At 38.1% G+C, this 15,311-nt stretch overlaps 1 protein-coding gene across 1 annotated transcript in view; it reads right to left on the bottom strand.

Moving 5' to 3' along the window:
- Positions 1-231: 231 nt before the first annotated feature.
- Positions 232-15,311, bottom strand: part of INTS7 (integrator complex subunit 7) — a 24,208-nt gene continuing 9,128 nt past the window's right edge. Inside the window, exons 10-20 of the mRNA XM_026072273.1 lie at positions 14,859-14,956; positions 13,917-14,156; positions 13,066-13,203; positions 11,972-12,178; positions 8,336-8,530; positions 7,498-7,601; positions 7,026-7,094; positions 5,750-5,882; positions 4,360-4,458; positions 3,329-3,514; positions 232-2,417 (exon numbers count right to left, since the gene is read on the bottom strand). Coding sequence (XP_025928058.1) covers positions 2,130-2,417; positions 3,329-3,514; positions 4,360-4,458; positions 5,750-5,882; positions 7,026-7,094; positions 7,498-7,601; positions 8,336-8,530; positions 11,972-12,178; positions 13,066-13,203; positions 13,917-14,156; positions 14,859-14,956 — 1,757 coding nt within the window. The 3' untranslated portion in view covers positions 232-2,129. The remainder of the gene's footprint in view (positions 2,418-3,328; positions 3,515-4,359; positions 4,459-5,749; positions 5,883-7,025; positions 7,095-7,497; positions 7,602-8,335; positions 8,531-11,971; positions 12,179-13,065; positions 13,204-13,916; positions 14,157-14,858; positions 14,957-15,311) is intronic.

Raw genomic sequence — 15,311 nt, 5'->3', positions numbered from 1 at the left:
AGTCTTAGGCCAGGGCTTTCCCTGGATAAGTTTTTTTCTACTAGCCTTCTCACAAGTTTAAGCTATGCACTGTGAACTTTTCATGAACTTTTCATGACTTATAGGAGAAGCCTGCTCTGCAACGTGGGAATTTCATTTCATTTCTGAGCTGTTTCGGAAGGCTGCCATCACAGGTTTCCAGCAACGTATTAGTCAATAACAGAGCAAGAAACAAACACTCATTAGGCCAGATAGAAAAAACTGACCTTTTAGTCTGGAGCTTTTTGCTTTCTTTTTTCGCGTTACAATAAAGATGGTTTTGTGGTTAAGACTTTGGTCTGGGACCTTAATTAAAAACAAAAACAAAAAAACTCCAAAAAAGTTCTCAAATATGACAGACTGCATATGCAACATTATGTTACAAAGGTCCAGAAAGAGATGATTCACTATATATATATACACACACACACATACATTTAAATCTAACTAACTATAACCATTAAAGTGGGGACAGGAAACACCACTTTCCATAGCTAGATCAAAGGAAAGTGGTAATTTTTGCCCCCTGTACAAAATAAAGATCCAATTTAAGAAGGATGTTGGTGAATTTTTAAAAATAATTTTGTGAGTCTTCTCACTTCCTTCCTGCAGTCCAATCATCTCTTCTGTTTAGGGAGAAAATCTGACCAAGAGATTATGAAATCTATTATGATCACTTCCAATTTTTTTCTGTCAGAGTGTCAAGCCAAGAAGAAGAAAGTTGACTTCTTAAGCAACCATTGGGGGAAAACACAATGAAACCAATTCTTCAGCCAGCTATGCTGAAGAAACTTAGGCTTATAACAATTCATTATCATATTTTCTACATATAAAAAAAGCAGGGTTTGCAAACTCTAGTCAGCTACTGCAGTGAATCCACTTGAATAAACAGCAGCTAATTAGAAATTTACTGATAAAATGACAATGAAAATTTCTGCTCCAATGATAGGGATTAAACCATTTACAAACTGTTAAGTCTGTAAGAAGTGCCATCTTTCCTCCTCTCCATTCAAGTAGCTCTTACTTGCATGCAGAGTGATGAAGTGAGATTATTTATTAGGACCAGGTGAGGGACATGTTATGTGATCTATTGCATGAGAATCCAGACAAAGTTCAGCCCTTTGCGCTTCCAAAGTAGCGTGAAAGCTATGTATGAAGAAGCATATTTCCAAATTGATTCTGAATCAATTTCTAGTACTGCTATTCATGGCAAAATTCTCCTTAAAGTTATCCTGTAAAAGTGCCAATTAGAATTACTAATTTGGTAAAAGAGTACACAAGATTACAAAGCTTTGGCATTTAATAAATTCCTTTAAATACAAAGTAGTAAAAACTGAATGACAACTTGCAAATTAACTTTCCTCTTAAAAAGAACCTTCTGAAACACAGATAAATGAAGAAGATTCAAAACGAGAGTAATCTTTTCTATACCATCCAAGAAAGTTATTGCTCCCACTAGCAAAATTCTGCTTCTTGTAAGACTCTCCTGACACCCCTCCAGCCTGTCTTCTCTTTACAACTGCATATGAAAAGCATGCTTTCATTTTGTTCCTTTCACATTAACATACCAAACAGTGCTGATGAACTGTAAAAATACAGATACACCAGGCAAATACTAGAACTTGCTACTAAAATATGTCAGAAAAATCTCTGGATATTCCTGCCAGTTCTTTCACATTAAGAGATACAGACTTGGTATTACACTCAGTTCTGCATTAGCTAGCCAGCACGTTAACAGATGTCCTGCGAGCCTAACATTAGAACCCACATGCTTCAGAAAAACAAAGTACAGAAAGTACTAGTCACACAGTTCTTTGGTCTCCCCTGCTAGCTAAGTTTGTGGAGCCTGCTGCAACTGGTTTGTAAACAGAAGTGAACAGATCAAATAGAGGTCTGAATAGTAAAAGTGTAACTCCAAATTTGAACAGAGTTGCTTCTGCTAATTCAAGCCCAAATTTACCTCAGCTTAACCAATTAAAAAAGTAACAAAGTGGTATCTGAGACTTTCTTAAGAGAACATTAAAAGTGTAAGCCTTGGGGAAGAAAAAAACTTGCATCCAAGAAAAACTGCGATCCCCTCGACTCTTGAGAGATAGAGTCACTTCTAGGAATTAAAACCGTGAGTATGCCGTTCTTTGCTGTTGCTGCTGTGATGGTGGCTGTCCTTGTTGTTGCTGGAGACGAACTTGCTGGGAGTATGGATCCTCAAGAGATTTAACAAAAATAGTTGTTTTAGGCCCAGTCTTCCAAACAATACCATTTGAATCTATTACAGAGGACTCCACTGTGATGTTATGGGTGCCAAGTATCACAAAGTTTAACAGAAACTGAGTGCTGAAGTAGTCGTTGTGTGGTTCCACCCTCTGTTCCATTTCATTGGTCATGTTGTCAATAGGAATCTGAGAACACATGGAGGGTTAAAATGTCATTTTATATAACCCATTAAAAGGGATCATCTGCTCTCCAGTCGAAGAAGAGAAAGATTGTTATCCTCAATTTTCCTAAACTAATGCACATGTATGTTTGAGCCAATCTTGACATATTTTTCATTGATGAATGTGATTTGTGCATCTACCAACAGAAGCAAGATAGCTAGCACCAAGTCTTTTTTGTCCCAAGGTTCTTTTTTTTTTTTTATTGAGTAATCTAAGTCAGACTAACGTTAGACACTTCCTAGTCATGTTATTCCTTTAGAAGCAACTGAGTTTTTAAAACAAAAGAAACACACACAATAAAAAAAAAACCAAAAAAAACAAATGGGCCTTTCACTAGATATCATGTTAGCAAAACCTGAACTTCAGACATGCCATCTTTGATAAAACTGTTCATTTGAATTTACTATGTATTTCCTCAGGTGCTATTTAATTTGGACAGCCTGTCCTCCTGACTTCCATAAACAAACAAAAAAACTCAACACGAGGATTAAGAAGTTCTGGGGGCTAGGCAGTAGAGAATAACCTACTCTCACCTTTTTTCTTGGGAGTTTCTTTGCTGCATACTAGGTCAAATTTTTCTGATCTCAAGCAGATTCCTAATGACTTGTTCTTATCATAAAAATCTCTTTTGTTTGGAATAAAAGTTGTTGCTGAAAAGATATCGGCATACAGCAGGCATCAAAATCCCAGATTGCTTCCAGGGCCTATGCCTAGCTCCCACCAGTGCCTGAATGTCAACTCTCAAGAGTGAGAGGATTACAGAAGAACCCCTTCATTTCAACCTGAGAATTCTGCTAAACTACAAAGCCAAACAAAACAGCAGGAGAATACAGCAAGAAAGCTTAGGATACTGTCTGGCTCTATATTACCCATACCTTATAGTCTTGTCCAGATTTGCTCTGCAGCACTGAAGATACGTTTAGACAGACGGACTGGATTTTACGGAAGAGGCCTGGTTTAGAGCCATGCTGAACCACTCCTTCCACCTTTAAGGCCAGTTGCTGATTGTTCTGTACTGCAATAGGCTCTGCAGGGTTCCTTGGCGATGGGGATAGAGCAAGCTGTAATACAGAAAACCAGACAAAAATGTAATCTTATGCCTTCTGAAAAGCAAAGGCAATTCATACATGAAAGGAAACAGTTCTTAAACTTCAAGGAGGGGTTTGGTATGGAAAATAGCAGATGGAAACACAGAACTTAAAGCTGAGACTCATTACTATCACAATTAATAAGCACATCAGCAGTACCAGACAAGGTCTTTACATCTGTTTTATTAGTTATACACTTTTGAAAGGAGTGAACAGTCTTCTACAAAATATGCACAGGTAAGCTCCAAACATATTAAGCTGAACAAAGCAGTAAAACGCAGTAAGTAAACATTTAAAAACTTAAGACTCATTTTTCCCAGAAAAAGGGAGCACCTGAGTTCAAGGAAAAGTCCCCTCTTTTTTTCCCCCCTGCTCATGATGAAGGTTGCATATAGCCATTCTTACCCTGCCAACTGACAAATATTACAGTTCTCTTCCAAGATAGTAAATGCCATTTTTTAAAGGAAAAGGAAAAACAATACAAGCTGAGAAAAGTTGCTTTCCCAAGACTAGAACATTATCTACCTTTGCAGACTCAGAATCAAGGGAAGTTCCACAGTCAGTTTTTTACCTTTAAAGCTCTGCAGTCAAACTGAATCCTATTTGCTTGTCCAAGTCACAGACTAATAGTTCTTAATAATCTTATGTACATATTATTCTAGCTGATCCAAACAGGCAAACCCAAGTGCTATTTGCAGTTAAGTGCCTTTACTAAAAATGCCGAATCTCTGTGCCTTTAGTAAGGCTATATCAACCTTTCCTTATGAAGTAAAGATTCTATGAATGGAATTTTTAAACCACATTTGAGCAGTACTTACCTTAATGCTTGTAGACTGCAGTTTTTGAAAAAAGTACCTTTGAAATGAAAGGGGTACCTTCAACAAGGCAATGACAGCACTGCATAGACAAGCTGTATGCTGTAATAAATGGAGCCAAACCAAATGAGAAATCTTTTATAGCACAAAGAAAAGACATGCTCTTAAAGTACTAAAACTGCAGTAATTTCCACTGAAAGACTGGAAATACATAGTCAAAGGATAACAGCCACTATGATGAGAGAGACTACATTAAGCCTCTCTGTTTATTTTCTACCCTTTAAGAAAAAAAGTATTCCGCTCTGCAAAGAACAAGGAGGTGATGGAAAAGAAAAGCCCAAATCATTCCTGCTTTAGTCTAGTATGTTGTTGAAGTCACCAGCACAGTATTGCTAGGCCCTCCCACATTATTCTCCCCCCACAAACCACAAAAAACACCCACACCAAAATCAAACAAACAAAAACCCCCCAAAACCCCAAACAAACAAACAAAAAAAACAGTGAACAAGACTGGCATCTACCACAGCTTACAATAATTTAATTTTTAGCCTTTTGTCTACTCTTCCTTCCCCTACTGCAGCATACCCTCCTTGCTCAGGTGAACAAAGTCAACACTATTGAAGTCAAGGAGCTGCACTGGTACGGAACCTGTGACGCTAAATTTATAGGGTTTACCTTAGCTACATTTTACTTAACTCATTTTTCTACACAATTTGAAATTGGTAAGGACTGCTGAATTTAGAAATAGGGCAAATAGATGCTACCCATGACATATGAACTACCCTGTTTCCATCAGCATGGTCTTCAGCTTTATGATGTTCACTGACAGTAAAAGAAGACATCATACTAGCATTGTAAAAGGAGAACATTATCAGCTTACTGTTTGCATTCAGTACACTTTACATTGTGTTGTCTGATGACCTGTATTGATAAGAGAAATACTATACTCACAGAACACCACACTGTCAACAGCTCAGAAACTGAAGCTAGTCTAGTGCTGGACTCTCCAGCACTGTATGTTGCAGGGGTAGAACTCCTCTGTAACAACAGCAMAAACTAACAGAATATGCTTCACAGCTATTGAATGCGAGTGTGGTGAGAGATCTGACAGAGGCTTGATATTACTTTCAGGTATTTTGACCTCTATCAGCATTTGCTATATTCTTAGTGTCAGGATTTCTAAAACATTACTTTTCATCAGACCAGTAAGGTTACAGATTTTGTAGCATTTTTTTTTTTAATAACTATTAAAGTCTCCTTAGAGATCACTTGTGCTATTAACAGGTTATGTCAATTAACTGAAATGTGGTCTTTGGTTTCTTGACCACAATGGATATATGGAGGTGGTCAGTATGGGGAACCTTCATTTACACATTTAAAAGCTGTTACTTGCCAAGTAAGACACAGGAGCATATTTCCTGTTGAGGGATTCCACTTCTTCCAGTACATGGTTAAATACAGACATCATTCTTCTTTCATATTCACTCTCAACATGCGCTGTTCCATTTGAACTATATTCTTGGAAACTAGAAAATAAAATAAATGTATTGTGCCCAGCATACTCCCCTCAACCTAGTCAGAGATGTTCACTCTCAAACATGCCCAAGACGACCATCCTCTATTACAACTTTAGTTCCACTAAGAAATAACTCTGCTTTTTAAACCGTTTACTCTGTTTCTCTATTTTTCCACTACAAGACTTGCTCTTTACATTTAAACCCTTCTTTACTATAGCTTATTCACCACTTTCTGTCCTGCTCTCTTGCACTTGAAGCAGTTACAGGACTGAGATTGAGCATGCTCAATTGCCCTAGCTTTTATTTAAGTCTGAAGTGTTTATAATGCTTTAAAAAGTCTCATAACTCAAGGAAATATGAGAATACCAGTTAGAGGCAGCAATAAAATTCAGATTTCCTGGCTCACAATCAGGTGCTTTGAAAAAAATTCACCTCCTAGACACCCAACTTTTTGAAGATCCACAGCTTCATACTTTTTACAGCAGTGGTTAATACACCTTCTAGATGATTCTTAATTCATAACGAGTAGGGCAGAGTCTCTTGGGATGTCCACTTTTATTCACAGTTACATAACTGGACATTTAAAGAGATGTTTAGCCACATTATCTTCCATTTAATCTCAACCTGGAAGTTTCAGAGACTGATTCAACTCAGTTGCTTCAAAGCAATTTTTGTTAGGGGGCATAAGTTATTGTAACTAAAGGGGATGGATTTATATTAGAAGTTTAAATTAATCTAAGAGAGAAATTCCCAGGACTCTGAAGGAAACCAATGTGCACTCGAGAGTGCCAAACAGTGCATATGACAGTTAACACAGAATGACACAAATTAAAATAGCAACAGATAAATAAATAGTAATAAATAAAATTTTCTAATCTCTTAATAGAGGAGATTAGATAGTTGCTTTTTATTTTGATGCAAATCTGTATTTAAGACAAGTCCACTATATCTCTCCCAAGAGCACAATGAGTATAAAGAGCAGAACCTAAAAGACAGTCCCTACCCTGCCAGCCTCAGCACAGGTGCTCAAGCCTGCCCAGAGTAGAATCGCAAGGGTCCCTTGAGACATTTTCTGAATTCCCAGGCTTGAAGCCCCAAGGATTTGGGAATGAATAAAAAGCAAAGGAGCAGAAAGTTAAGTACCAAACCTACCTTGCAGATTCTGGATCCAAGATCAGGGCTTCTATCGCATGTGAAATCAACAGGCAGCTCTGCTGTTGTCTGATATTAATATTAAAGATTTAAAAGACTTACAAACTTGGTACCTAAAACAGGAGATATCATATTTCATTACTGATAGTTTTCTTTGGTTCTCTAGTTTTCATGAAGTAATCCTACAATCACTATTCCTTTAGTAAGTATAGGACAAGAACTACAAGAATCCCAAACTTTATGCTATTGGAAGTTTTGAGTCCTAACTTGTTCAGAAAGTAATTTGAAATAATAGCACAGCAATACTTATTTTCAAATATGTTTTAAGCAGTTCGTATCTGATTTTTACGTTATTAATTGCTTCAGTATTACTTTGTGTCTGCCTTCATAGAAAACAGGATGGTTAAGCTTCATTTGGCCTGCACAAGAAGGAAGAGGGAAGTAGGCAAATTCTGAGCTTTTAAAAGGATACAATTCTACATTCCTTAGAGTTGCTGAGTCTGCGTCAAAAGATGACTGATACAGATCTCCATAACGTGTAGCCAAGTTTCGGAATTCCTCCATTGAGAGTTTCATCTACAGAGACAACGTTACTAGTCAAGAAACAAATAAGCCACCTTTTCCCCCTGCCCCCAACTATGCTATAACATACCACACTGGGGGAGTAAGACAATATATTGTGGCAGAATATCTATAATTCCTACCTCTTCACACAAAGTGCAGAGTGACACAGAATTATACATGCTCTAAACAGATATTTTTCCTATATCAAAACACAAATACACCCTTTGGGGGTTTAACTCACTCCTTCCTCCTCACCCTGCCCCCAGTGAATCTAACTGCTCTGTCTTTCAAAGACTGCCTGYGATTCCTTCTTGCAGGTTACATGCATTTCAGGAGCAGACTGCCTTGGTATTCCATACTGTACCAAGTCAGCTGTCAACACTCACCAAAAAAATATTGCAGCATGATCTTTAAGTGCATTTTCTTCAGTACCTGAGGTGTTCCAAAGCAAGATGGAAAGGTTTTGCTACAAGTCTGAGTGTTCTAAGCAGGTTGCTACATGCATATCCTTAGAAACTGTGTGTGCATGAATACGTGGAAAAACACGCCCATACACACAACCTCAAAACAAGGTCTGCTGCAGATAGGTATTTTTATAGCCACAATGGAAAAAACAAGGCCTACTATTTAGCAAAACACTTTACTGCCACTTTTCACTTCTTTTGTCAGAGATGAATTTTGCTTCTCAGCAGGTATGTCAGAGTCAAAACAAAACTGCACAAGAAAGTGGAACAATGAATACATGCCTGGTTAGAGATGCGCCCACACCTTTGGAGATCATTTCCTGATGTCATAGCAATTGTTGTGGCAATAGCTGGTGGTGGACTTGTTTTTAGGCTGTTGCAGGTACAAATGAGTTGAGAAAAAGCTTGCAGGAGGTCAATCCTGAGTTTCACAAACCCACACTGAAAGCTCAAAGGATTAAGTGGTGTACTGGCAGCCTGAAACACAGTAATAGGAATGTCTGTAACAGAGGTCAAAAGCAAACATGGCAAAATAATTTTGCAACATCACTGAACCGTCTCATCAAACAACAGAATTCTTTAATTCTAAAAGCCTTTTTAAAACAAAAAAACAAAAACCAAAAAAACAGCTAGCAGATTTGCTCCATTAAAATCATACTCAATACAAAGGACACAGAAGTTTGGGTAATTACTAAACTGTATTTCAAGTGCATCAGCCTTAAAACAAATGTCGCTCAAGTTGCTACAATACAATTAGGGCACCTATTTCCTCTTTTTCCAAGGCCAAGTCATCAGGCTTCAAATGACAGTAGTCCAGACATTCCTTAGCATGAAAGAGCATACTGAATCGCTGGACAGACAGAAATACAAGGACTGAAGAAGTGATTCTCTCTATCAGCCGGAAGAGAAAGAATTGGCTGAAGTAACCTGCATCAAGTATAAGGAATGAAAACCTTTGATTTTCCTGGAACTGTGAAGTAGACAGGAACATTACAAAGGCAATGAACCTTGCGTTTAATGATGGCAGAGACAGGTCAGTGACAACTGAGAATATTAAATAACGGAATGCCAAGAGGGAAGACATGCTGCTATTTTACAGAACTGTAATTTCTAAATAACTGTGTTCCCTAAGAGCTTATCTGACTTGCATAAGCATCTGTGACAGCTTAAGACAGCCAGGAGGGGGCAAACACTAGTCAAGCCAAAATTAATTACTTATTTTTCATATACTGACACATTTTGAAAACCTCCCTCCCTCCTCCCAGAAAAGCCAACCCTACTGGGACCTTCTCTTACTCACAGAATGGATGCATGATATACTTATGCACGATATACTTATGCACATGATTCTCATTCCTCATCAGGAAAGGCCACTTCTGGAGGCAAGAAGTTATGATCCCTCTCCAAAACCTTATCAAGAGCCAGTTTTTTACTGGCAGGAAAGCAAACAAGTGTATCTCAAAACTTCACATGTCATCTGAGAACTACCCTGCTATTGACTAAAGTGAGGAAACATCAGCCAACTACAACCATTTTAATTAAACTACTGAGCTAGATTTCAACCTAAGAAATGAGACTATTTCATCACTTGAGCCATTCAGCCCCTCTTATCACTTTGCTTTCCATTCTCCGAGGGCATTAAAAAAATAATAATAAAAAAAATACCCACAACATTTTAAATGGAAATTGTTCAAGAGTTTATTCTGGAAGGGTGCTTTCAAAAATCCTCTGTGGAATGGACCTCATTGTACTGTAATTGCTCTGCAGAGACTGCATGCTTTTATAGAGAATAAAGAACCAGTACTTTCGATCAGAAAATCCAGACATTTTTAGTAGCACAAATTGGAATGAATTCTTGTAAATAGAAATACAAGTTTGCTTCATTAATACTGCAGTTTACATTATCTTCTACCTATACAGCCATGGACAATAAATGAACTACTGTACTTTTTGTGAAAACCACAGAAAAAGTTCTTCAGCTTAATTAAGTTCTTTAAGTAACACCACTGTTATCAGCATATTTAGAGTGAGTGCTACTTAATGCTCTGTTCAAGTTCTGTGTCTTCTCTAGATTACCTATAGTGAAAAATAAGCATAAAACTTCCAGTGAGATGCAAGTTCTGGGCCAGAAAAGAGTAGGCCCTATCTCAAAACCTTTGATAACTACACAAAGAAGCACTCAGTGAGACAGATGGAAACTGTGGCTGATACACTTTACAACACACCTCCCCTCCCCCCACATCCAACCTCTCTTCTGTAAAGTAATGCAACTTTTTTCAAGTGGCGTAACTCACACAAAAGAGAACTTTGCATAAAGCAATGCAAGAAGGATGTATACCAAAAAGAAACTGAGTGACTTTGACCAGATGAGATACTGTCTGCATATTTCATCACTGCTAAGCTGGGCTGAATGAACAGCTGCAGATTACCAGTATTGCGCAGTATTTCCAGCTTCAGAGTGGGTAACTACATAGGCTTTGTCACATGTGCTAAGAGTCTGCAGTGCAGGCTGGGCTCTGCAGTACCTACAGTGCTGAGTCATGCTCTACAGTGAAACAGCACCAGGAAAGCTGACGGTGAAAGGGGAGAAGGCAGAAGCCTTTAAGCGTTATCACGCACCCCTTAAGACACCTTGCTTCTCTTTGAAATGTCGAGTTCTGTAGATGCAAGCGTGTCTCCTTTTACAGCCAAGACAAACAACGTTAGGAATTTATCCAGAGTGATGCAACGAGTCAGCAACAGTCTGCAGTAAAACCCGGTTTTGTCTTCTCTGGCCCTTGAAATCTGTACTTACTTCTCTAGACCATAACAGCCCATAGGGAAGTGCTTTTCTGGGGGCAATACCTATGCAATGCACAGGATGTGAAGTCAGCATAGGAGATGAGGACAGTAATACTTCAACAGGAGAAAAAAAAAAAGTCTAGGAAAAGGCTAATTAAATTACTGAATCACAGAATGACCTATTTAAGCAAATTATTTTTTCTGCCTGTATTAAATATTAACACTTAATTAGACGGGTTTCCCCTCCCCCCAGTCTTTTAGATGTTAGGGAAATCCTGAAATGGTGAATTAAAAGCCTTATTCACTCAGCCAACAAATTAAAGACAAATACTTCAGGAATGATGGAGTTTTCTCTCAAAGGACAAAGGCATGAAGTTCATGTCCTTCCTGATGATTCAGGGCAGTTTAATAACAAACACTAATATCTGAACTGTCTTGACAATGACAGTGCTGGTAATGGCAAAAAAAAGTAAGCAGCTTCATTCAAAAGACACACCCCCCTCCCCAAACCCTCTAGCTATTTTCACAACTTTAGATAAGGAGAAACCATTTGCTTAAAGAAGGTACCATCTGAAATCTGCTGACTTGAAGAGACTGACTTGTCCTCCCTCCTCCTACTGAATTGGCATTGCCTTATATTGGTTAGGATTCCTTAGGATCATATTGTCAAATATAAGGCAATGCCAATTCAGTAGGAGGAGGGAGTACAAGTCAATCCTTCTCCACATCTCAAGAAACTAGCAGGCAGTTTAGACAAATTTCCAAAATTTTGTTTAGACAAAATCTAGTGATTACAACAACACTTACCCAGCCAAGACAATGGGTGGAAAAATTTAAGTAATGTAATTAAAAAAAAAAAAAATTCTGGCAAATACCAGACGTGATTTGAATAATGAAAGAAGTGAGGGGAAAATTCAAAAAAAACCCCAAAAAGATCTAGCAAGTCACACTTAAGTATCTTAGCTACAGGATCTTCTTTCTGAAGATGCTGTGGGTTACAACCAGCTTTTCCCTGTAATCCTTTCAAGAAGTCCAGCAGATGCCAGACAAACTTCAAAAGTTTTTGAGAGTTTTAAGAACAGAAACTGAACAGCTCTGCTACAGTATACAGAATCAAAGTAGAAGATCTATGCTAACCGTCAGTGATGCTATTCCCTTGTGATAGGATTTTAAAGCTTCAGCAATGCAAGAAAGTGCTGAACTATAGTTGTCCTCTTGCAAACCTGTCAAACACTGCTCTGCATGGGAGAACTCCTTCAAACTGTTCAGCCAGAAGTAAAAGTGTTCTGAAGCCACCTGAGTCAGCAGGCTTTGATACAGTTCTCTGGCCATGTCGTGGTTGCCCTGTAATGACATGAAGGTTTGGGAAATGGGACAAGAAAGAAGGCTGTGGGTTTATAAGTAACGCATACAAATAAGAGAACAGTAACACCTCCAGAACTACTCTTCACTTTAAAAATAGAAACAGTAAAACTTCTTCCAATCATTTGACAGCAGCAGCCCTAGAAATAAGTAAAAGCACAGAGGCTTATGCYGTAGACATAGCAGCCTGTATAATTATGTACACAACACAGGCCAACAAGGTGAAAAACAAATCTAGAAGTCTGCATTTATTTTTGCTGAAAACACAGGACATAGATGAAAGCATCTTCACAGTAACATTGGGTTGGAAACTATTAAATCAGCCCAGAGCTTAAAAGCAGGAGCTCTGTTGGAGTTACCAACATAGTGCTATGCTCTGATCTCCCCTCTGCAACGTGTACTTTCTCTGTCTAAAACTACCCCAGCATCCTGTGCTATAATACCTACATAATTCCAACACCAGCTGCAACTTTACTGGAGGGAAAAGAAGAACAGTATCTTTTACTTCCTTTCTTCACATTGAAGAAAGAGAAGCTCATAGCAGGAGGGCCTGTATCACCTCCCAAAGAGCAGTCAGTCAAAACAGATTAGGCACACGTTCAAAAAAAGTATGGGTCATTACTTTCTTCCTTCTCAAATATTTCAAAAAGACAAATGGCTAGAGAAGCCACCCTAATGGGATGACTGCCCTGAATGGCATTTATCTAAATCAGCACTCCAAGGAATTAAGACAGAAAATGATATATTTCTTTCCCCATTGGTTTCCTCCCTCTGAGCCTTGCCATTTTTCTTACTTCTTTCAGTTCAAAGAAATCACTAGGCTTCCTTTCACCACACCAAACCGCTGTGCACCAGGTACTTTCACTTACCATTCTGGAAGCCTGCCTGGCTATCCTGTAGGCTGTCCATCCATTAGAAGCATTCTCAAGCTGCTGTTTGATAACAGTTTTGATTTCTGAAGATAAAGCTTTCTGACTGGAAACAAATATCACTGTGGCAAGAGAGACCTAATGAAGAGCGGAGGGGTAAGGAAGAAGGTTGTAATTCAAGAAGGAAAAAAAATACCTGTTTCCTAAACTATCAAAAATAATCTGCTTGATTTTGGTCTTAAAACTTTATAGAAGACTAAATGTATATTTTAACTGAAAAAAGTTTTCTTAATCATATCTTTTAAATATTTATGGCAACTCAAGTATTTCTTGTAGATTAAAGTCTGACTTTCATTTAAAGAATCTTTACTGCTGCCCTTAACTGGTATTTCTGAACGTTCCAAACTGAATTAACAATAAACTTATCATTTCTTTCTTAAAATTCAAATTCATTCTCAAATAGACATAAGAGCATATTTATTACACTATATTAAAAGTCATGGGGGACTATACATAAATTGAGATAGTTAACTGCCATTTTGGTTTTCTAGAAGGATTATTTCTTCAGAATACCCCAAAAATTTCAATAGTTAGGTTTGTCTAAACAGTGCCATCTGCTGGAAAATCTGATGGAATATATTGCATAGTTCATCTATATGAGCTATGAGATTTTGATGTTGAACATTAGCATACATAATTAAAAGTTAAAGCAAGGCTGAAAATAAGGCTATAGTCTGACACATCAACACGCACACAAACAGCTTAACTGCCTTTTTAAATAAGAGGCATGTACAGTAGTTTCCACGGACTTTATCCTTTAAGGGCAATTCGACAGAACAAGGAGGTCTTACCAAGAGTTCCTGTTTTTTATCTGTGGCAGATCGTCCAATGACTTTGTAGAGGTCCATTAGGTCTCCCAGCATCCCATCTGCTAAGACAGGCAGCTGCATGGCAATAGCTGCTAAACAGTGGCACATGAGAATCCTAGCAGCATCCTGGGCACTGTGCAACTGGGTCAACAGGGATTCAACCACTGACTGGCTCAGGTGGGGACGGCACTTGACCAACTTCACCATACAAGTTAATGTAATCTGTAATTCACATACACCAACAGATACAATAAACATAAGGTCTACTTAAAACAAAACAAAAAACCCAGAGACACCTAACCGAAAGTACGATTACAGAAATATACAGGAGATGGTATTTTCAGAACCATGTACTGTACAAAAGATGAGATCTTCTAAGAGCTCAGGCCCCTGTCTCTGAGCTCACAGCACAAGAACATATCACCAACTCAGGAGACAATACTCTTCTTTCTCATATTAGCCTTTACATGTAAATAACCAGATAACATTACTGTTAACAGCTTATGGAGTAAAATGAAACAATAACAGTTCTTAAAAGCATTGTATTCATGTACATTGTGTCCCCATCTGCAAAAATGAGGTTCTTCCCAAGATTCTCTTAGGCTTCCAAAACCAGCTCCATCTCATTTTCAAGTCCATGTTTTACTACAACTGTTTTTCTAACTGGAAGCATTCTCTCTTTTCTTCCTACAACAATCAACTTACTCTACAACTCCTGAGCGGAGTTGTATTACAGCTGTGCTCAGTTCCTCTGCCACTCTGAACTCATATTACTAGCAGAGAACAGAATAATCTTAATCTTGATTTCTCTCGTGACAGTACACTATGCTTCCACCAAAGAGGAGTTGGTGTAGTGTTCTTTCTGCTATATAAGCTGTTACTTTAACTTCAAGCTGTGCCAATGAAAGACAGCATTACTGTCACCTTTAAGGTTGCTTGAGCTCCTGGACTGTCATCTTGACTACAAAGAACAAGAAGAGACTCTAATCCAAAAACTGCATCTTGCTCCAAAGGCAGGAGATCTAATGAAAAGAAACAGATCAAGTAAGCTCATTTTTATAGTTTCTAATCTTACTCGATGTAATGCTTGCACTGGTGCTGCAGTGATGACAGACACTTCCTAGCACTTCTAGTTTACCTTATTTTGTTTAGAATCAATTCTGACATTCCATCTCTCACAACTATTCTGCCGTCATGCCAACTGTGACATTTTTAGGGTGTGCATAAAACCCTGGGCTGAGACTTCTAAATGACACATTACTCTTCAACAGATTTTGTGCCAAAAGTTCTCAAAGGCAAGGCACTAGTCTACAGCAAAGGTAAGACAAGCATTTATTTAGCAGAGTTCTACTATGCCCATTAATTTTCTCTAAATTA

This window comes from Apteryx rowi, unplaced genomic scaffold (assembly GCF_003343035.1).
Source record: "Apteryx rowi isolate R43461 unplaced genomic scaffold, aptRow1 scaffold_34, whole genome shotgun sequence".
NCBI classification, from domain to species: Eukaryota; Metazoa; Chordata; class Aves; order Apterygiformes; family Apterygidae; genus Apteryx; species Apteryx rowi.
This window is presented reverse-complemented; position numbering and strand designations above follow the sequence as displayed.